The sequence below is a fragment of the Anabas testudineus genome, chromosome 2, assembly GCF_900324465.2.
Source record: "Anabas testudineus chromosome 2, fAnaTes1.2, whole genome shotgun sequence".
Taxonomy (NCBI): Eukaryota; Metazoa; Chordata; class Actinopteri; order Anabantiformes; family Anabantidae; genus Anabas; species Anabas testudineus.
In genome coordinates, this window is record NC_046611.1 from 26,840,351 (window position 1) to 26,863,466 (window position 23,116).

Sequence of the window (23,116 nt, forward strand, 5' to 3'; positions counted from 1 at the left end):
ACATTGTTTTCATTGTTAAGGCTTTATCGTTGTTTTTAATTGGGCCTCAAAGGTGCTAGTTCATGCAGAAACTGGCTTATTGATGCCAGAGAAATATGAAATTCTGTGGCAATCACCTATAACAAGGCTGTGCGCGTGTGTAAGACTATGTCAACAGATCTATTTGTGCATCTGCATTGCAGACGTACCAGTTGAAAAAAAAAGAAAGAAAGAAAATCAACATTTGTTGAAAATATGATTAACAGAACAAGCTCCAGTTACACGACTTGTTTCTCTAAGGCTCTGTAATCACACAAACCACTAATTAGCAGCAGTGCAAATGAGTCAACTCACAAGCAGCATAAGCAAACAGTAACCAGCCGATACACACGAAAACAACCAACAAGACTGGGTTTACCACAAGTACAAATGTGTGTGTGAAGTGCATTTCTGTTAGCCTGTGTGTGTGTGTGTGTGTGTGTGTGTGTGTGTGTGTGTGTGTGTGTGTGTGTGTGTTTACGTGTATCTTAACCGTAAGCCACAGAAGACAGTAAAACAGCAGTGGGTATAATTTAGTGACACCCAGTAAGGAGGTGTGGGTAGGCCGTAAAAAACTCTCCCTTTTAATCCCGGCCGGCGACGCCATGTTTGTTACCCAGGGCTCTGAGATATGCCGGTAATTCATCACACACCTCGGCTTCCTGTTAAATCTGGCTGCACATGGAGAGCTTCTAGCACAGCTGCCAAACCAATATCGTAAAAGAAAAAATAAAAACTCCACCTCTCAGACAGCCTTCTAAACAATAACAAGCAGGCAGGAAAGGAATAAAAAAATCTTAACATGTCAGCTATTTGTGTAGGTAGTTTTAAATCTGTGGTTAGAAAACTAATGTGTTAAGATTCAGATTCTTTGTTTCTACAGCTGGCTTTCTAATTTATATTTACTTATAATATTTCCAAGAATGGGAATAGGTTGTGATTCTGTAGTTCAGCAAAAATGAGGACATGTTCAATCAAATACCTTTTGTTTTTGCTCTAAATGGTCTCTGAGCTTCATCTCCAGATCAGAGATGACCATGGCCTTGTTTTGCAACTGGATTTTGAGGTCTTCTAGCTCCTCTGCATCCTGGACCCGAGAACTAGAGCTACAGAAGAATGAAGGGGAGAAAAGGAGAAGGAGAGAGGGGGTAAAACTGGAACAGTTTATAGTATAACAAACTTGTTGCATAATAGTGCGCCATTGTACGAGGTATTGTAACAGTACAATATAAACTGTTGATGTATTCACAAGCTCAAATTCTACTATGTGTACTGAATGTGCTGAAAAGGGCGGAAGCCTAATGATCATCTCGTAATGTAAATACAGTCACTGCGTATAGGGCAATAGCATGAAATGGTAAAACCCAGTTGATAAGTAAATTAATCAACCCTGATGGTTGATTAAAGTGATAAATGAATTCATGAATGTACTGTATGTTTTCTATCTTAAAATGCAAAAACAATAAATACATGTGATTCGCATGCAGTCCGTGTATAAAGTGCGGTATATGATTCAGAAAACAGTTAATTCAAAAGCAGAAAAGAGATGCTGAGCCTGGTGAAATTTGTGCTAGGTGACAGCAACTGGAGCTGATATGCGTCTGTGAGTGTGTGTGTGTGTGTTTCCCAGCGGTGAAATATGTTAACTCTGCCCAGACACTTTTCTGAGTCACTAGTGACAGCTGTCACACACCCAAGATGGAAAGAGGGAGAAAAAAAAAAACAGATCACACAGTACTGTGCGGTACTGTTCACAAACACACAGGCACGTACAAACACACACTCGCACACATTTTCATATTTACCAGCCTCACGAGATGAGTTATTCTGATGAAACTTTGCACAGATTAAAAATGTTAAACTCACATTTGATCAAGCGCGTCTTCGCGTTCACACCAAGCAAGGAAGGAAAGGCAAGATTTGACAAAAGTGACATGTGAGCGGATAGAGAGCGCTGAGAGTTAAATCTTTCAGTTCAGGAAAAAAAAAAACAACTTTTCAGTCAAATGGAGTAAAAGCCATTGGCAAAGAGGAGAGTGTGGAAAACTTGACTTTAGATTATAGTCTGCTTCTCTCTCTACAAGAGAGCAGGAAAGTGTGTGTGCTGCTCTGCTATTAATTCGCTTGATTTTTTTTATTATTCCACTCTATCTGCAGAGTTCCTTTGTTGAGCATTATCACTTTTTATCACTGAGCATTTCTCTCAAGAAATGTGTTTGACAGAGGAATGTACTAAAACTGTGTGTATGCCTAAGTATGCACAGACGCCTCTGTGTATAAATGTGTAGACAAATACAATCTTACCCTATGCACAAATTTCAATCCTGAACTTTTACAAAGGACAAAGCTTTTTACAGCTGAATTATAACAGGATTTCTTCTTATTATTGCTGTAAATAATCTCTAATTTAGGTGCAATACTTCAGAGACAAGTGGCCTGAATTGGGAACACGTTGAAAGTGTTTGGAAGGAAAAGTAACTGCAGCCAATTTCATTCCTATTTTCACCTACATAGTGGGGTGGTGGGCTCACAACTGCGGCGTGTGTGTATGTGTTTGTTCACATGCATGTGTACAACAGAAAACACTAGCTAGTTGAGATAAGAAACATCATTTTGTCTTCACAAAGGATTATTTTTAAAAACTCAATTGCAGACACAACAAGCCAATATGTAATCATACATGATTAAAAAAATAACATATGTATATTTTGCACTACTTAATGGTGCATACGGTTCTATTTTCTGCACCATTAATGAAAGAAACCGAATGTAAACAACAGGTACCTGTGCTTCTTATTCTAATTTGCAATTAGCCAAAATTCAAATGTATTCCTGCCATTCATGGTGTATGTGTGTGCAACTGTGTGCCTATTATTGTAGATGATGATAATGGATGTAACATTTGAGGTATATTGTTGTAAACGATAACGTAGTTGTTCCAAACTAATGACAAAGTGTCAAACCAACAGATGAACAGGGCTTTCCTATTAAAAGACAGAGTGTTATGATTACTGTGTGGACTGCAGGACAAGTGAATGTAACTGAGGAGTGTGTGTGCGATGTGTGCGTGTTTAGATGGCTATCATTGTGAGGACCAGCATGAATTTTTAACCATTGGACTGAGGACATTTTTACAAAGTGAGGACATTTTAGACAGTCCTCACAATGAGACAGGTGTTTAAAAAGCCATTTCAGGGTCAAGACTAGGTTTTAGGGTTAGGGTTAGATTTAGTTTTGGTTAGGATTAGAGTAAAGTTTAGGGTGAGGCAGTTAGTTGCGATGGTTAGGGTTAGGGTAAGGCAGTTCATGTGAGAAATAAAAAATCGATACAGAGTAGATTAACATGGCCTATGTGACAGTAAGGGACTAGGGAATGCATTATGTCAATGAGTGTCCTCACACTGACTGCCATACAAAAATGTGTGTGTGTGTGTGTGTGTGTGTGTGTGTGTGTCACGAGGAGTGTGTATGATATTAAGGCAGGCTCTCGATTTCTCAAGCTGTCACTCAGCCCTATTAGGCAAAGCTAACAAAATTAGTCATGAATATGCAGTAATAACATGCAAATTGCCACCCCTTCCCCCTGCCCTGTGTGCATGTGCATGTGCTTGCGTGTGTGTGTTTGTGTACATGTGTTTGCCCTCAGGGCTATAGACGTTGGCCCTGTAAACCCAATTCTTTCTACATCATTACAGAAACAAGGCATAATCCATAAGAATAATCTAAACATGCATGTAGTCGGGCATAAACGCAGAAGCACACACACACGTGCGCACACACATATGCACAGGTCCGCTACACTGCCCTCTCTTTACATGCCAGGGCTAATATACAGCATATTATTGTTAAGATTGTTTTATATTAAGTAAAGAGGGGTTCCACTGCCACATTTTAGGCTTAAACGCACACAAACACACACACACACACACACACACACACACACACACACACACACACACACATGTGCATGTGTGTAAACAAACAAGTAGATCATCTGTTGCCTCCATGTCCCCAGGGGGATGTATGACACAGCCAGGGTGTTGCCACAGCAATTAACCTCCCTGTTAATGAGAAGAGCTCTGTCAAGCTGCCATGCACACATATACATATGCACATTTATACACATGCACCCAGACGCACACACAACCCCATCTCACTGTGCCATACATCTGGCTAACTGCTGTTGGTTGTCTGTGCCCCTCACCCCGACTTTGCCATTCCCAACCCCCAATCACCACCACCAGCCATCATGTTAGTGCATTGTCTTCTACGAATTTCCATCCTTCCCCTGTTCCCTTCCTCCATCTCTGGCAGCTGCTTATCCATGTTGCAGCACCGCAGATGTCACTACTCACCAGATGGGAAAACAGCAGGGGAGAAGAAGATTTGGGAGAAGGGAAATTGTTTATTTTATATATATATATATATATGTATATATATATATATATATATATATATATATATGTATATATATATATATAGATAGATAGATAGATAGATAGATAGATAGATAGATAGATAGATATACAAACATACTGTATATATGCAGTATATATATGCAAGCCTACACACATTTTATTGTGTATATACTAACTGTGTGTGTTAATGAATGTGGCACTTGGCTGGAGCACGACCCACTGTGTGTGTATACAGTATGTCTGCGTGTCCACACAGGAGCCCACCAGGCCTGCCTATTGATCTGTTACCTTGGCCTAATAGGAGAAGAGGAGCTTGACCTGAGAAAGTCAATATGGAGAAAAAGAGACATATTCTCCTCCCGTCCTGAGAGAGAAGTGGGAGGGAGAGATAGAAAGCAATGTGCATCTACTACTGTCCTCGCAAACAAGAAATTGGTATAGGAAGAGTCAGGAGACTGTCAAAAAAAACAGCTGGACAATAGAAAAACAAGCAAAGCCATGTGGAAAATAGTAATGTAACTAATGAACCTTCAGTCCCCTAGGTCTAAATAACTTATCACTTTGGTTAGCAAAGAAAAGTTTGGAGGTTTGAATTAGAACACTTACACTGAGGGGTACTGTCAGAGTGTGAAATAAGTGAAGTTTCTACCTCTCCCAAATGAGAATCAGGCTATATATTTTTTTTACCTAACTAACTTTCAGCATTTGACTGCTTTTGGCAAAGGAAAACAGCACTCAAGTAAACTCAAGTGTAAAAAAAAACTCTGCAGGAGATTACACTAAGGGAAATAATTAAAAAATGGAGAGAGATGAAAATGAAAAGAAACTGACACCTACTCTCACATCAATACATTGATAGATCAACTTGTGTGTGTGTGTGTGTGTGTGTGTGTGTGTGTGTGTGTGTGTGTGCACCAAAAATATATAAATAAATTTGTAGATAAACAAAAAAAACAGAGAAAATGGAAAAGTAGATAAAAAGCATGTGTGGCGCAACCACACACACACACACACACACACACACACACACACACTTGCCTGAGTGATGCTACCCTGGAGGGTGGCTTCAATCTGATGTGTTTAATGTTGACGCTGGTGGCAAGAAACACACACACTCACCCGCTGTTTCAACCTGCCTGTCATTTCATTTCATGAGACCTGATTTACTCATTTCTTTTTTTTTTTTTTTTTTTTTTTTTGTTATTATTATATGGGCAGCGATTTAAAACATTCAAAGTGTGATGCAAATCCCTACATCTCTGGCAGTGAGTATATTAACTGAGGATCCATCACGCCCTTCAGTGTCTTTCCCAGGGATGGCAAAGAAAGCCTGTGCAGCCACAAACTCAATTGTGCCACACTGTGCCAGACCACAGTTTCCTGCTTGGATGGGTGCTTTAATTGGTTGCACTGCAGACTGTCAAACCACTGACTGGTTATTTTAGACAATATTTGGATGTATACATTTCAGTATTTAAGCAGGAAATATCTGTGTTTAGTTACACTAAGGGCTACTGTCGCAGTATTTTGTTACTGTCCCCTCGCCTGCATCACAAATTTGTCATAGAGTGCGTTGTTTATAAAGATGGGTCTTTCTTCATGAACCATGAACAGTCCCCCTTTATTTTTGTCACAGCTCTGTCACAGATGACAGAAGGGCTATCAACATTTTCTAGTTGTTTAGGGTCTTCTACTGCAATTAGTTGACTCTGTTAAATTTGTTTTGTCTTAGTTTGCTGATTCCTAGCTCCACAGTGTGAAATTCTTTTTCTCGTATGGCATTTTTGTGAATGAAACTTTCCTACAAAGCAGCTTTGATTATGGTATTTATCAAATGTCATAGACACACAGCTCATCACGTACAGGTGGCACTCATCAGTATTCAACAGTTTATGATAGGTTTGTGCAGTTGAGAGAATTTGGTAAATCTGACATGGAACGTGTGTGACCAAACCTCACAGAGAAAATAGAAGAAATGTAAGATGAAAATACAAAAATCTTCTTGCATGTGGACCATTGTCAACTTTTCTGAAGTATTTGGCACTGTCAGCTATTGGAAGGCTGTAGTATTATACAGCATGGTAGTTATATTTGGGCAGTGTATTTAGAAATTATAGTTTGGACTGAATTACACACATTGTGCATGATCTGTATATCACACTTCTCATCGCTGCTCAGCTGCCGAAAACATGCGCTATAAAGCCAAAGCTAAACTCTTTGAAAACTGTTATCTGGTGATGTCGTCTTCAACAGGTGATGCGATTATTGGAATTCAGTTTATTTTCATATGAAACTTCTACCCTGTTTGAGTCCATGGCTCAAAAGCTCAAAAGCTAGTGATACAAAAATCTGAAATAGGTACATGTGTATGATCATTAAGATTTAGATTCAGAAATCTTACTTTGTTTTGTCAAAAAGTGGGACTAAAATAAAATTCTACCTTTCCAGAAAGGTCTAAAGTAGAAACAGAACAAGTCTTTAGGGGCCTCGGAGCACTGCATGGTGGGAAATATCATATAGAGATTTGCATATTGCCATCGGGACAGTGGTGTTGCAGCAACTCCCTGAGGAGCACAACTTCCCCAAGGAGAGACTGAGTCCCTGAGGCCAACTCTGTTACCTTCTCAGCACTGGGGTATCTGTCTGTGTGAGGGAGTGTGTGTGTGGTCGATTCACAGAGGTAGTACAGTATAAAGAAGTTGTTATTTATTTGAGTTGAGAGTAAACTTTTCTTGAGATAAAAAATAGACTTTTGATTAATGAGGCTGCATAAATCATTCACTTCATCCAGTCACTGGAATTTGGCCATGCAGTTTGCGTGTGTATACATACTTCTGTGAGATGTGAGCCACGGGTCTACCAAGATCATACAGCAACAAAGTCTTCAGGTCAACCTCAGATACCTAGGAGAAATACAAATGACATGTAGATTATACAGGGAATATATAAAGGTGCAAGTTGAAGTGAATAACTAATGCAACTTTGACATCCATTCATGACTTATACACTGCTCAAAAGAAGAAGTTGAGATAGATGGGAATCTTCTCGAGTACAGTGAACTGCAATTAAGTTTGACAGCACACAGGAATAAAAGCGTGCAGTGTGTCAGCCCTGACTAATTGCCCAAATTTTGCATTTAATTGACCATGGCAACATGAAAAAGGTGTCATGGGAAGAAGGGACAAGAAATTAAAAAACACTGTGCAACTGTATAAACAATCAATAAAAGGAAAAAAAATCTCTGCTTTCTGCTTTGCTCATTTTCAAAACAGAACCAACTGCACACAAATCACCAAAATCAAATCAAAAAGCTGACAAAATCAAATAGAGAAGAAAGAACTGAGGATGGAATATGAAATATGATTAACTCTAATGGCTTAATAATTTGGCTCCCCTCTTTGGGGATTTACAACATAAAATAATTGACGCACTAGTGGCACAGGAAGTCACTCGCTTTGAAAGGACATTGAGAAGAAGAGACAGAACATAAGCAGATCAAAGTGTTCACAAAGGCACAAACACACACAGTCTTTTGTTCGTTCGCAGATACTGTATAACTCCTTGGACTGTCTGTGCCTCTCTCTCTCTTTTTTTTTTTTGTTTTTTTCAGTGAATATTGGTCCATGTGAGGAGAAGTGGGATGGGTTAGCATTGTCATCGTGATGTCAAATACAAATGAACAGAGCTCAAAGGAGAAATAACAGAGTGTCCCAGCTTTTCTCATTACACACATATAGAGAGAATAAACAGATAGGGGCAAAGGAAAAGGAAGGACGGGAGATAAAAGGAGAAAAAGAGAGGTCAGAGAAGAGAAGACGAATAAAGAAAAATGCTTGTAGAAAGAGAAGGAGAGAAAGACAGGTGGCTTACAAGAAAGAAAGACCCAGCAGTAGTGGTGAAATATCTACCACTCTATCGCTGCGGTGACAGGGGTCAGTCTAGGAAAAGGAAATCAATGCTGACAGCAATGACTCACAGGTCAACACATGGCCCTGTACTAGTTTGTCTGTTTGAATGTGTGCTTTAAGTATGAGCCTGTGTGTGTTTCAATTGTACATATGCTATATGTATGCAACTGTGTGTTTGTCCACATCCAGTACACAGGGTAGTGTAAAGGTAACCAAAATATGTACAAAGCATCCAGAAGAGGCTGTCCAGTAAGTTGGACGAAAGGGGACATTCGAGCCATGAAATGTGAAGTTAATGTTTGATGCATGATGCTGGCTACTTTAACGTCTGCCAAGTGAACAAGGTGCTTTTTAGGTTTAAAATAGAGTAAACCGTAAACGTTTTTCTACTTGAGTAAAGTTCCTGTCTCAAAGTACAACGAATTTAATGAAAACTCATCTACTTTGTATTTAAGCACTATATTTAATAATGATAACTTTACAGTGTTTAATAATTTCTTATGTCACAGATTCAATTATTTCCTGATATAATTTAACCCACTGATTTGAGCATGAAGATTCTTTTGTTTTAAACAATGTGCACTTGTTAGAGTTCTCTGTGTAGTTTCAGTCACGATACACACAAAAGACACACAACATGTTCTTTCCCCAATAATAAAACATTCATTTTGCAACAGAGCTGCAAAGTGACAATGAGAAGACGTGGCACACGTAGAGGTCAGTAGCTAATATGGGTAGGCTGTGTGCGTCTGCCAGAGTGAAAGTGCGTGTGTATCTGTGCATGCATACCTTATATACCCTTGGGTTAGCAGGAGTTACGACCTGCTTACATTATTAAGGTGAGTAGTAGGCTGTGTTATGTATGCCTAAACAGCCAGTCAATTCATTACAGATGCAATCCCCTAAGTACATGAATAAGCACACGGCTTCCTCTTTCTCTGCCTCTCTGAACTGTAAAGGAGACAAAATATTGGTGTGATGCAGAGCGCTTTAGATAAATCAGAAACAGGAGCAAATTAATAATAAGGAATAAAACAACATTAGCTGATTAAGTATGTATGGCAGAGTGGCGGCTGTAATTTACAGGCAGCTGGGCTCAATGTCCGGAATAAGGTCTCATTACGGATCATAGTGTATGCGTGTGTGTGTGTGTGTGACCATCCCGTTAGTAATCTGTCACCAGTGGTCTCAGCTTTATGAAAAGGCCTGCAATCTATGATAATGAGCCCTATGAAGGTTATGACCACGGTACACTCATTTGTTAGAGGGAGGGCTTAGGTGCCTATATACTGTATATGTGCGTGTGTGCACCTGTGTATGTGCATTTTATGTATAGAACACGCTATGCATGTACTGCAGCATTAAAGAAGAATAACAAAATGCTATATAAGGTACTGGTCAAAATCAGCAGAGTGCATGTGTGAGAGGAGACGAAGTGAGAGAGTGAGAGAAACAGAGAGCACATTACATGGATGTTGCATCACATGAGTTCCTTTTCTCACTCAGTTTTAAGACAAACAGAACAGGCAATACAATCTCATAAAAGGTGCTCTCTCCCTAACAGGCAGCACTGATACCTCCAAAGTGACTGCATCTCAAGTCTCCAGTAGAGAAGACAAACATCTAGAATATAGTCAAACAAATGCTGTCACTGGGGATCTGTTCACTGTCAGAGACTGGAGAAAAGACAGAAGCAGCAGCAGTACCAATACCACTAGACATATTTGTAGTGAATAGCAGGCCTGGTAATATTAAAAGTAGTAATTAGAGCGGTACTTATACTGTAAGAAAGAAACATTCACTTTCTCTCCTCCTCTCTCTCTCTTTCTTTTCACCTGTTTCTTTTCTTTTGTTCCCAGCCTCCCGTGTTTTCATATTTCCTTGTCTCCTCCTGTCACATCCACTTGCCCCTCACCCACGCCTCTTCTTTCCTGCTCCGTTTCCTCATTTTGCCTTTTCTTGCTTTTTTTTTTTTTTTTTACTCCCCCTATCTGAAAGTAGCCATCCATTTATGCAATCATTCCATTTTTCCACTCCCCTCCATTCCTTTTGTCTGGAGCTAGGTCAACTGAAAGCAACAGAGGAGAGAAAACAAAAGCATGAAAGTGTGTGTCTGTGTGTGTCTGTGTGTGTGTGAGTCACCAGATCACGACAGAAAGCGAGAGATGGAAAAAAATAGGATAATCCAAGTCATGACGATGGTTACTGGAAGGAAAGCGCCAATGTCTTGTTCAATTGCCCCAAAGGCTACACGTTAAAGTGTATGTAAACTTTAATTTTATCCAGAATGAGTTTAATGCAAGTGTGAAATGATGAGCTATAATGATGACTTGCAGAAAAAAAACACTGTGGCCTTGCATGTGTGGCCTGTTTTGGAGAGATATTAAAAAAATGCAAGGCATGGCAAAAAAAGCACTAGATGAGCACATATATCAATATACTATACTGTATATAAGACTGATGCTAGCCTTGATTACAAGGGGACTCAAATGGTCGTCACGTTTAAAATTCTATTGGCAGCAGCCTTAAAATATAAAATTTACTACTACACCATTTTACTGTAGAACGACTGGGAGCATTTGTAAAAACATATAACCTAGTGATACCAAACCCCTAAAGGCATCCAGCATGTTGCCTGGTTTTACAGATTATGCAAAACATTTGCACAATAAACTTTATTTTCATGAACTTTCCCTGTAGCCAGTGGAAAAACATTTTTACACTCAACAAGTGTTGTACTTCATTGCTTTTATGCTGCCCTGCAGCTAGCAGGTAAACTCCACATGATATAGAAGAAAATCCTAAAGCATTAGTGTAACTTTGGTTCATTTATCTGTCTCTACGTTTGCAATTCAACCCTTTAGTTTATACCCACAACAATTTCAGTACCCAAAGTGGCAATGCTTGTTCAATTAACAATAAAATGCAGCAAATTGTTGCATGTAAAAAACCTGGCACTAGTATATTTTATTTAATTTATTTAAGTGCCTAAATGATTAATCATTTAATATGTTGTAGATTAATTTGCTGCTAGATCAGCAAACTACGCTAAAGTAAATCACATTCATACAAATCAGTTTATGCTTTCAGCTTTTTCTATAATGGTTCTGTCCACTAAACTCACTGTTCTTAAAATAAAACTGAAACAAAGTAATCACCATGCAGGTTAGGGAGCCACTAGTGGTCCTGGTGTATCAGATGGACTAGTTACAGTTCCATCCTGCAGTTGATATATTAACAAAGGTTTCCAAGGGCAGAGCACTACATATGTAAGTTTGGCCTTACGGCTGACCTTACAATGCACTTAGTATCCTGTACAGGGAGTAATGCTGCAGCCTCTCGTACAAGCCATTTATTCCAGCTAACGACCGTCAAGCACTCATAAATCAGCATTAGGAACCTCTTTGGCCCTCTCTCTCTCTCTCGTTAAGTTTCCCCTCACTCTGGCTCCCTCCTATCCTCTGATGTTTTCTCCGTGCTTTCTTGTCTTCACCCTTGTCCACTCATTTTTACATTATACATTGTTCATTTTGCCATCTTTAAAACTTACAGCTCCTTTCATCCCCTTTACCTCCTTTTGTCGGTACATGCAGTGTATTGTACATCTCACCCTTTTTCTGCTGATCTCATTCTTTCTTTTCAAGTAACTGCTTGCTCTTCGTCTATTTGCTTGTTTTGCTTTACTTTGCTTCCCCTTTCTCCTCACCTCTTTTTTCCACCCTTCCTGTTGTTTATGTATTGCTCCTCCAACCCCCTGCCATCCATCCTCTCTCACCCTTTCTGAAAACTCTTTTGCCTGCGAATAGAAATAGCGTCCCTGAAACGTCTAACCTGGTATTGACACCTCTATTGATTTTAATTAAGCTAATTAGTTCATTATTCCAAGGATCAAACGGGCACATCCATTACTGCATAGAGAGAAACTGGAGATGGAGGGGGTCTGGGCAGGGTGGGGGCAGTGGAGTTAATATGGTAATGAACACAATCAGTTATCACTCACTGCAAAGTCATTAACAACAACATTAGCATAGTCAACCATCGCAACCCCTTGACCTCCTTCACTCTCTCTTTGTCACTTGCACTCCTACAGCTGCTGCACAAGCAAATATACATGTTTATGTGTGTGAGAGAGAAAGAGGAAAACTAAAACAGAGAGAATGATAAAGGTCACACATTTCAGAGACAGTTTTCAATGCAGATGTGACTTCATTCACTTAAGTGGGGCAGTCATTATTACAGAGGGTCAGTCATGGTGGAGTATATAGGTTAGCCAGGCTAATTCTGACCACCAAACCAAGTTGTGGTCCTTCGGAAAAGAGGGCTATGCTATTAATACCAGAAAAGTTCCTCTTTTGGAGTGTTCATCCAGCTGCTATGGCATAACTTCAAGACTTCTTTTATGTAGCGTTTTGTTGAGCAGCAGTCAGAAAAGCAAAATGGGGTTTAAGAGCGCTAATATGAAATTGTTCAACACAAGAAGAAAAATTACCTTCTTATTAGCATGGATTAAGTCATGAGACCATTTGGTTCCAGGGATTTTAATAACCCTTGTTCTGTGGTTTATGGGGAATGTCAGAAATAGTCACTTTGTGAATCACACAAACAAAAAAACAAATCAAAAGGTTTTTTTTTTACCAAAGCTTCTATTTCCAGCTGTGACTCAGTTTCATTGATCATTTCTAGTCATCACTTCCTGTAACCTATTGTTTTCTTCTCCAATTAGACTAATAAAAAATACTCTATTTGGTAAATTCACATCTAAGCACAACAGAAAACCACAAATCTTCTCTCTAATGCAGATGCAGCCTCAAAAATGTGCATGCACTTTGAGAGTCAAAACTCATCACGATAAACTTTGGTTGAATTAGAACTGACATTTTCTGTTTTACTGAACATCAAATGCTAACAATTTAACAACTGTTATAAATTATATTTTATGGAAATGGTGAGATGACAGGATTAATGGATTAAAGACAAAGTCAGTGATCTCAAATTATTCCTACTGATCTGTTCTGAGCTATGCTGATCTCCCCCAGGCCTTCACAGTCACCCATATTAGCCAGCAGGCTTAGGACCAACTCTGGGAATTAAAAAATGCACCACACACACCACAACACAGATTTACACAATATGCATGCAATGTACAAAATGTGTCAAAATAAAAGGCAGACTGAACAAAGAAATAACAGAAATTTGAACAGAGCTTAGAAAAGTGAAAAAGTCGCTGCAAATTCTTTATTTGTAAAGTCCAGGACAACCCTTAGTTATATAGAACTACTCATCTATCAACCTTATTGCTATCTACAGTCTGCTGTTTGTGGGGCAATAATATGGTGATATAAACCGACCCTGGTTGACCCTTGCCATTTACTTTTCCCTAATTATATGCCTCAAATTAAAGGCAAGTGCTCCGTCTATCCTCCAACTGTGACCTAAAAACCTAAAATTGGCAACCATCCATCTTCAAGCAAAACTACTGAATTCCCGCCAGCTTCAGAAGGTGTCCCATAGTTGCCCTTGTGTCTTTGGCCTGCATGGAATGAAGCTAGAGAAAAAAATACCTCTGCGGGGATCAATAAAGTGATAATTTACCTGCATTATATGATTACTGACAGTTATGCTGCCAAAAGCGTAAAGCAAAAAGTGACCTCCTCATCAAAACACTTTAGTTAATTTTACACATTTTAACATTGTCATCATACAACTCTGACAGACATTGTCCAACACCTTAAGCCTACTACCAGTTGTCTTGACATTTTTCCTGCACATTTTTTTCAAAATGTTTTTCACTGTGTTGCACCAGATGTACCCAACATAGTAAATCCTCTCAATTCAGGCCTTTTTTCAGGAACCCTGAAGACAGCAGTTGTTAAACCTCTTTAAAAAAAAAAAAACAAATTTAGATGCATTATTCATAAATAACTATCGGCCGATATTATACCTTTTCTATGAAAAATTATTGAAAGAGTATCATTTAAGCAAATTCACAATATCTTGATTCGAAATTGACATATGTTCTTAATGTTTTTCAATCTGGATTTTCTTATCATCACATTTTATCACAGTACTGAGACTGCACTTACTAAAGTCTTAAATGACATTTACCAGAATAATGATGTTTCAAAAAGTTTTGTTCTGGTTTTGTTGGATCTCAGTGCTGCATTTGATACTGTTGACTAGAAGATATTGCTAGACAGACAAGTGTGTGGGACCTCCTGACAGGGTCCTAAAATGGGTAGCAACTTACTTACAAGAAAGGAATTTTTTCGTGTCAATTTGTATTTAGGAATCTGAGCAAAGTGTCAATTCTTGGACCCCTGTTTTTCAACATTCACATGCATTCCTCTAGCTTAGATTATGTAATCCTATATCCTACCACAAATATGTCGATGACACATAGCTTCACATAGCAGTGCCACCACAGGATCATAGCCCTTTATAGTCATTGAATAAGTGTTACACAAATAAGTGCGTGGATGCATCAAACTTTTCTACAAATAAACACAGATAAAATAGAAATAATTATTTTTGGTCCAACAGAGGAAAGACTAAAAATTGCTGCTCACCTGAACTACTATTTCGTCACACATAGTCAACATCTCAAAAATATAGCGAGGGTGAAAGGTTTTCTATCTAAACGAGACACAGAGAACCTTGTACATGCATATGTTTTTAGCAGGTTAGATTGTTGTAATGGTTTATTCACTGGCCTTAGTAAAAAAAATCAATCAGTCAGTTACAATTAATTCAAAATGCACCACGAAAGTGGAACATATCACACCAATCCTTAAATCATTGTACTGGCTTCCTGTATGCCAGAGAGAAATTAAAAATTGTATTAATGGTTTATAAAGCACTTAATAGTCTTGGGCTGAAATACATTTCTGACTGACTATTACATTATGAAGCTTCAAGACATTTGAGATCAACTGGTAAGGGTTTACATGTTGTTCCAAGAATGTAAACTAAGGTGAAGGTGAAGCAGCTTTTAGTGTCTATGCTCCTCAACTGTGAAACAAATTGCTTCAATATCTGAAGTCTGCACAAACTGTTGACTCATTTAAGTCAGGGCTTAAAACACTTCTCTTTACTGTAGCATTCCCTTCCTAGATACAAATTAGTTTGAGTATGTTGCTATTTTCTGGTTTGTTCTACCAGAACAGTATACTTGTGTGTATATAAGTGTGTATAAATGTTATACATACACATTTTATTTTAATTACTGATTGTTTTTGGTTTTGTTTCACTTTTAATGTCATAAACATACTTATATGTTTTTTCACTTTTGTCTCGTCTTACGAGATGTTCCTACTCTTTACTTTTAATATGTTGCAATTTTACTGTAAAGCATCTTGGGTTGCATGTGTGCCTGAAAGGCGCTATATGAATAACAGGAAAACTAGCTAAGTGATCCTGTGTGTCACATGGACAGAGAATCTACACAATACAACCACAAATTCTCTCAGACACTATGAAGATATTGGTCAAGTATTTGTACATAATTACTAATGTAAGCTCAAACCTGGCTGAAGCATACATTCAGTGAGGTTTACCAAATGTAGTTAATGGTACACATTGGTTATTAATAGGGGAGAAGATAAATTGATTTAAAAATTGTTAAACGGTAAAGAAATAATGTTATAACCCCCTTAAAGGATGCACTCCTATTCAGGAGTACATCCTGAATAGGAGGTCTTATTCAGAAAGAACAGTTTAATTCAAGTGTGTGCTTTATGCAGGCAACATGCTGTCTATGCATTGCAAATAGGCTAACTGCAGCAGTATAGAATCGAGAAAACAAGCCCTGGATTTCATGATATTATGACCACAAAACAAACTCTATTTTGGGTCCATTACAGTTCAACCCTATTGTGCATCAACAAGACCATATACTTTGATTCAATCAGACATTACCCAAGCTCCTATTACAGAGCTCATTGCATCGTTTACATGGTGGAACAGTCCATAAGTAGTTCTAAATGCTCTTCATTTGATTGGATTTCACATTATGGACATCAGAGCAGAAACACACTGTTGTCCCCTGACTACCCTAATAGACTGTTGAGTGAGGCAGTCCATTTGTTTGTGTTTGTTTACCAATCTAGACCCTGAAAAGATACAAAGTAGCATAAACAGACAGCGAAAGCATTGCTTAAGATGGGTGAAAATGGAGATTCAAAAGCTTGGAAGATGGGTCGACAGCACAGCAACAAACTGTTTCCTCATGCTTTGTCTCTTTGGCTGCCAAAATAAGTGACTGAATGGACTGAACTTGTCAAGTAAAAGAATGCAATTTAGTTTTACACCTTTTTCTTCGCTTATTCCCCCTTAGCTGTGTGATTTTTTTAATCAGCAAGAGAGCAAAATAAATTGGTACAGTGCCTAAAATCCCATTACTGATAATAGCACATCTGAAAACTAATGAAGCCATTTTCACCATTTAGTATGTATTGTGTTATAGTTTGGAAGAAACATAATGTATGAACTCCATTTCCAGTAAAGTTGGGACATTTTCTAAAATGCATTAAAAATGAAATCTGTGATTTGTTCAAATTCTCAAACTTTAATTTATCTGGCAAAAGTACAAAGAAAAGACATTTCAGTGTTTTCTGACCAGCTTAATTGGATTGTGTCAATATAAGCAAATTTAGAGTTTGATGCCTGTAACACACAAGTTAGGGCACAGATGTGAGACATAGTATTTCACCTTTCCTCCTTTAGTACATTTTCCTAATTGTTTTGAACCTGAGCATTCAGCATTGATGTGCCATACATTTTAATAGGAGTTAGATCTGAGCTGCCGTTAGGCAAGTGAAGTACACTCACACTACGTCTACAAAGCCACCTTGTTGTAGCATGAGGCCTGGCACCTGTGCGTGTCAACCTAGCCTGAAGTGGCTGTAACTTTTCAAGCCACATGATTGGTTGGTGCAGCACTACTCTCATTATCAATGGTTTTTCTTGTCAAAACATGGAGGGAATAAGTTCTATCGCAGTTATATCGACCATGTCTAAAAGTTCTATGGAGGCGTTATTTTCATTATCCCAATATACACCCTGGCGTTGAAGTTGCCTTCACGCATATATGCAAGTCAGCCATGCACTTGCCACGGATGCACCCTCACACCATCAACGATGCTGTTGCACCTTTCGCTGGTAACAGTCATCTCTAGCATCTGTTGTTCCTAAAAAACATGATCTCATGTGTCGCAGGCATAAAACATGATGTTTGCAAAATATAATTAAATTGGTTAGTGAAAACACTGAAATTCTTTTGTCAGACAAATAAAGGTTTGAGCGAAATGACACAACACAGATGTTCGTTTTTAAGTGCATTTTAGGAGAAGTCCACACTTTTCTGGAAATGGAGTTTGTATATTGAACTGTACAGTCTAAGACATCTGAGAAAGCCACATGGAAAGTAAACAGTGGAGTGCTAGTGTTGTTCTGTTGTTGCTAAAGCTATGGCATCAGTGCAAATTAGGTTTTAGATAGATGAGACTTTAAAATTAACAGTTTTGACTGTTCAGAACTGCAACACATTGTATTGTTGTGACCTTTGTGACCAGTGCAGAGAGTACACAAAGCTAGCCCTCTGACCTTCTTCATAATAGCAGATAAGTACTTTGATGTATAATAGTCCATAATTACTTTTCTATCTGTAAAATCCACTCAGAAGAGCGAATATTGATAGAAGCCAGGCCATTACTGAAATGGAACAATACCTTAAGGTCACTACATCAAGTGGTGATGATGTCTTTATAATCCCGTCTCGCTGATAATTTCTGGTTTCTTCCAGAAAATGGAGGGGCCCACAAACCTAAAAGATAATTGTAGAGGACTTTCTCTGCCTGACTCCTTTTTGTCAGTTTACATGTGGTTTATTCAGAAGACTTTGCTGCATCTTTAACACTAGTTATCAACAATGATTTCTTTGGGCCATTATGCCTAAAAACTGAAAATTTTTTACAGTTCCACACAGCTGCATGCCTGTTCTAATTGCTTCTCACTATTTCCATTATTCTACATAGAGATATGATTCTGTGTAAACAATCAGGGATTTTCATTGACCTAACTGTTAACCATAGTCACTGTGATCTCAAGCCAAGGGCGCCTTGGCCTCGAGAAGTGTATACAAACAAAGAATCTTGGAGACGACAGTGGCACAGAATAAAAATGAAAGCCATGAGCTATTATTCTTTTTCTTGCTCATTTTGCAATAAATTCTTGCCACTATTGTGATGTTGCCATGACAAAGGGTAGGCTTGTCCGATGTATGTGTATACATAGTGTTTAGGAGTTGATATTTCATTCCACTGACATATGTTGCTATGCTTATTCCATTACACTGAATAAATATTCCAGGGTAAATGGAAAAGTAATATGTATATATGCATATTTGTATAAACCAATCAGTCCCAAAATGACGCATAATGCTAAAATGGGTCAAAAATGTAAGCTGCTAATGACCAACTGGTGTCAGAACACACAATACAACGCAGCCTGCCACTTGCAGGGCTGCGTATTCCTAGATCAGTCACAGTGTCCATGCTGACCACTAACAGTTGGTATTAATGTTGTAGCTGGTTAGTTTATTTTTCTGAAGGGTTTTTTTTTAACTAGGGTTGTACCCAAAATGTGTGCCACAAGTCATTACAATAATATTTTTTTCCATTATTCTGATACTGTAAAATATGTCTCTAATGTTTCTTTATGGATTGAAATCTTTTGTAATACTGTTTTCTGAAGAGTAAGAATTTTTGAAGGACATGAATGTGAAAAAGCTCCTTCACACTGTCTCACTTAGAATCCAATATTTATCAGCTCAAAACATTTTGTTCTCCTGGACCCTCATCAGCTAACACTCATTCATTAGGCAAATGTATACCATAAAGATTACCTTACTTTTATGGAAATGAACACTGGCAGTCTTGTGTGTTAATGATGTTAATAAACGTTTATCAGGCCTTACGTTCAAATTTTGATCAGAGGTGCACTGCTTCATTCCCCAACTGGAAAACTTGTGGTCTGTCTCCTTCTGAAGTTCCTCAATGGTCTGAACCAGCACCTGGTTCTGGTCTGCAAAGTCATTCACATAAGACCGCAGGAAATCCACTTTCTTCTGAAACAATAACAGCACAGCAGGATGAAACTGTGGTTTAATTGCTGTGTTTTAACAAGCTGACAGTAGAACTAAGCAGATTTTTTTTTCAATAACACAAATTGTTTTAGTTTATTGAGTCAGTCATCGATGACAAATTAAATCACTGCTTAAAACCAGACATCAGTAAACACATAATTTGTACAACTGCATGACACCACTGAATAACCAAAACCGACCGTTTGCCTTAAGAATTACATTTACATACAACTAGTAATTAGTTTGACATGTTAATTCACATTTCAATCAACATATCATCATAATATTAAAATAAAACTAAACTATAAGAATATAATCTGTAAAAAGTTGCATGACAATAACACACTCACCTATAGCAAATAAATCATCTGTTATTATATAATATATCATATTAAAAAATATTTGGTTAGAAAAAGATTATAGAAACAATAACAATAATAGTAGCTTCCAAACTTCCACACTATAACTTTTACTGTGCAATAACAACATCAGAGTCAGACACATAAGGGTGCTTTCATAAAGCTGCAGCACTTGTAACAGGTGACATTACTAGTTAAAATATGCCGTATGACTGCACTATGTTTCCTTAGAGACTGACTTGCAAAGAAAGTATGTCATCTCCTCTGAATGTAGATCAGTGTTTTTGAAAATGACAGATTACAGGACTGAGATGCATAATTCCCCCCCAAAATTCATCAAAACTATGAATGTTGGATATCACTTTAACATACAACTGAATAAAAAAAAAAACAGGGACTAGCACAGCTCCAGTGATGGTGTCACAAGGGAAACATGACAGCTCCCCAGACAAACAGGATATGAGAATCTAAAACTGTATGTTTTATTTAGTTCTATATAATCTCTGTCTATTGAGAAATCTCCCACTGAGGGACTTACAAAGGGCGGGGACTCAAGATTCCCAAAGAGAAGGCGTGAAATGACATACCTGAAGACAACCAGCTGTAACTGTGATTACTTCATGAGGAGGGAAGAGCAGGTTGTTGATCAGAGGTTAGGGCAGGCTCTGAAAAATGTTATTCGGTGTTGCTGCTTTGTGTGTGGAAGACGATTTGAAACCTTTTATTGTTTACAAAGAATGAGTTACCAGAACAACTCAGATATTAAATCCTCACAGTTTCTCAGTACAGTCTTTCAGGTCAGTCTTTTATCTAAGTAAAAAAAAAAAAAACACTGCGTCTACTTCTTCCTTAAAGGGATTGTACAGTTAGCCAGATAACCTACACATACAATGATTGCAGCTGTGATAAAAGGGAGTGCCACTGAAGTACTGAATTCTTTTGCCTTAGAGGAGCAACTGTACATCTGTGTTCATAAATGTCAGTCCCCTCCAGCCAAAAAAGTCAACAAGCAGCTTATACCTTCCCCTGATGCATAATATAACATTGATATTTAGCTTCAGGGAGAGTAACTTTGCAAAGATGGCAGATGTGACATTGTCAGAGATAAAAATTTTAGGGTTGTATTATAAGGCGTGGACCAGAAAAAGCAGCAATTATATAAAAGTGAATAGCATGTTGGTTTGCTGAATTCTAGCTTTGGGACAGCTATTCATGTTCACTGCCCTAAAGCCAAAAATATGTGCATGAATTATTTTATTGGAAGTGTTTTAACATGTTAGGAAACATCATAAAACTAGAACAGGTTCATAGACAAATGGGCGCTGCGTTTTCAGTGGACAAGCTTTATGATTAACTGTCCACATCAACCTTTAGGACTTAGGAGCTCCTGGGTTCTAAGCGCATAACCTTGTTAAGCAGGCCCTCGACTGGGGCCGGCTGACCGAAACCCATCTCTGAAACCTTGTTACACTTACTTTGATGCACAGCCCTGCTCACACAGGCTACATTCTGTACCTAAATGATGTCACATGACAATCCCGATGATTAGAAACCTCTCTTTTTTAAATATGAGTGTAGATCTGTGTTCCTGATCTCTCCTGCTCAGATGGAAACATAATGCAATTTACCACCTGTTACAAGTGCTGCGGCTTTATGAAAGCACCCTTGCGCTTCCTCCTGTCATTTGTCTGACAGGACGGAGGTCATCTTCTGATGGCCAAGTCATGGTGGACAGGATGCTCTTTGATTTGTATTGGGTAGATAATAACCTAATGACAAAATGTTGGCAGAAAACTACACATGCTTTGGGTCTGAATAGGGTCCCCATTAATGTTTATCTTAAAACATAATTTATGCTGTTGACTGGACCCATTAATACAATCCATGATCCACATCCTTGAAGATTACCTGGAAGGGATGCAGAGAGCCTCCTCCAAAAAAAAAAACAAAAAAACACTTACAGAGCACAAAATATGTCACGTTAAAGCCACTCAGTTTTTTAAAGGGAATATGTTCTCACAGACGTGTCTCTTCTCCAGTCCCGAGGTTAAAATTATATGAGAACAATAAAATCATGCAAAATGATAGAGCAAGCAACAGATGTGTAAAGAAATCAAAATATGTTTTTAGTTTTAGAGAGTTCAGTGGAACCACCTTTGGAGCTGACAGCTTCGCACATGTTTGCCTTTTCTTAACCAGCTTCATGAGTTGTTCTCTAGAAATTGATTTCTATTCGTCTCTTGACCACTTATGGAGGTTAAGTCATATAGTGCAGTAGTGTCATTCTCCTTCTTGGTCCTAAACCTCGTACATAATCTGGAAGGTTCTAAGCAAATTAGATGGGATGATGTGTCACTGTAGAATATTATCACCACACTTCCTCAACCTCTTTCTTCTTCATGCAGTAATATGTTCTTGCATATTTCAACCGATAAAACCGACTAAACAAATAAAAATAACTTAAACATGAACTAGACTATACACTAGATGTCCACTGGCTATGTCCAGTGCTTGTATTTCTTGACCTTGATCTTTGAAATCTGCAAAGATGTCACCAAGAAAACATTGATGCATCAATTGCATTTATGTTATTTCATAATTTTACATTCAATATGAATCTACAATGTGGAAAATAAAGTAAAAACATTGAAGATGAGGTGTATCCAAACCTTTGACTGCTGCTGCACCTCTAACAACATGTGATTGAAGGTGTACTCACCTGCAGCAGCTCCTCTCTGGTTGCACTGGAGTCCAGCTCCAGACCTCTCAGCCTCTGCTCGTAAAGTCCCTTCAACTCGTTCAAAAGATGTCTAATGATGTTCATCTCAGTCCCCGAATTGTAGATGACATCTTTCAGCTCTAGTTCTCCAGAGAGAGGGGGAAAATTCAAAGTATGACTTCCTTCTCCCGACATGTTGGGGTTCTCCTCAGTCTGTGGTGTTGTGTGAGTCTCCTGCATTGCTAACGCTAACCGCAGCTAACTAGCTAACACTGATAATCACTGCCAGCCACTCTACTTCACTCTTCTCACAACATTATAGTTCACATTACTAGACAACTATAAGGCAACAAGAAAAGTAATGTTTGGCATTTTGAGTGTACGTAAGACTTTGTTTGTTGTTATTTTATATGAATTACGGTGGCTTCCCCAAAACTTGGTCGCTATGTGTCGTAACTACAACAGTGAACTGTCAATCAATTATTTCCACGCCAACAGACGTTTCCTCCTGTAATTTGCCGCTGCGTTGGCGCTGCGTGATCTGATTGGCTAAT

At 38.4% G+C, this 23,116-nt stretch overlaps 1 protein-coding gene across 2 annotated transcripts in view; it reads right to left on the reverse strand.

The window, feature by feature from the left end:
- Positions 1-23,001, reverse strand: part of LOC113163135 (myosin-2 heavy chain-like) — an 81,876-nt gene extending 58,875 nt beyond the window's left edge. The window contains exons 1-4 of one of the 2 annotated variants that reach the window (XM_026361491.1): positions 22,563-23,001; positions 19,317-19,463; positions 7,269-7,339; positions 1,001-1,124 (exon numbers count right to left, since the gene is read on the reverse strand). In XM_026361491.1, coding sequence (XP_026217276.1) covers positions 1,001-1,124; positions 7,269-7,339; positions 19,317-19,463; positions 22,563-22,802 — 582 coding nt within the window. In that variant the 5' untranslated portion in view covers positions 22,803-23,001. Of the gene's footprint in view, positions 1-1,000; positions 1,125-7,268; positions 7,340-19,316; positions 19,467-22,562 lie in introns of both variants that reach the window. The other variant, XM_026361490.1, reaches the window with a different exon arrangement.
- Positions 23,002-23,116: the final 115 nt, after the last annotated feature.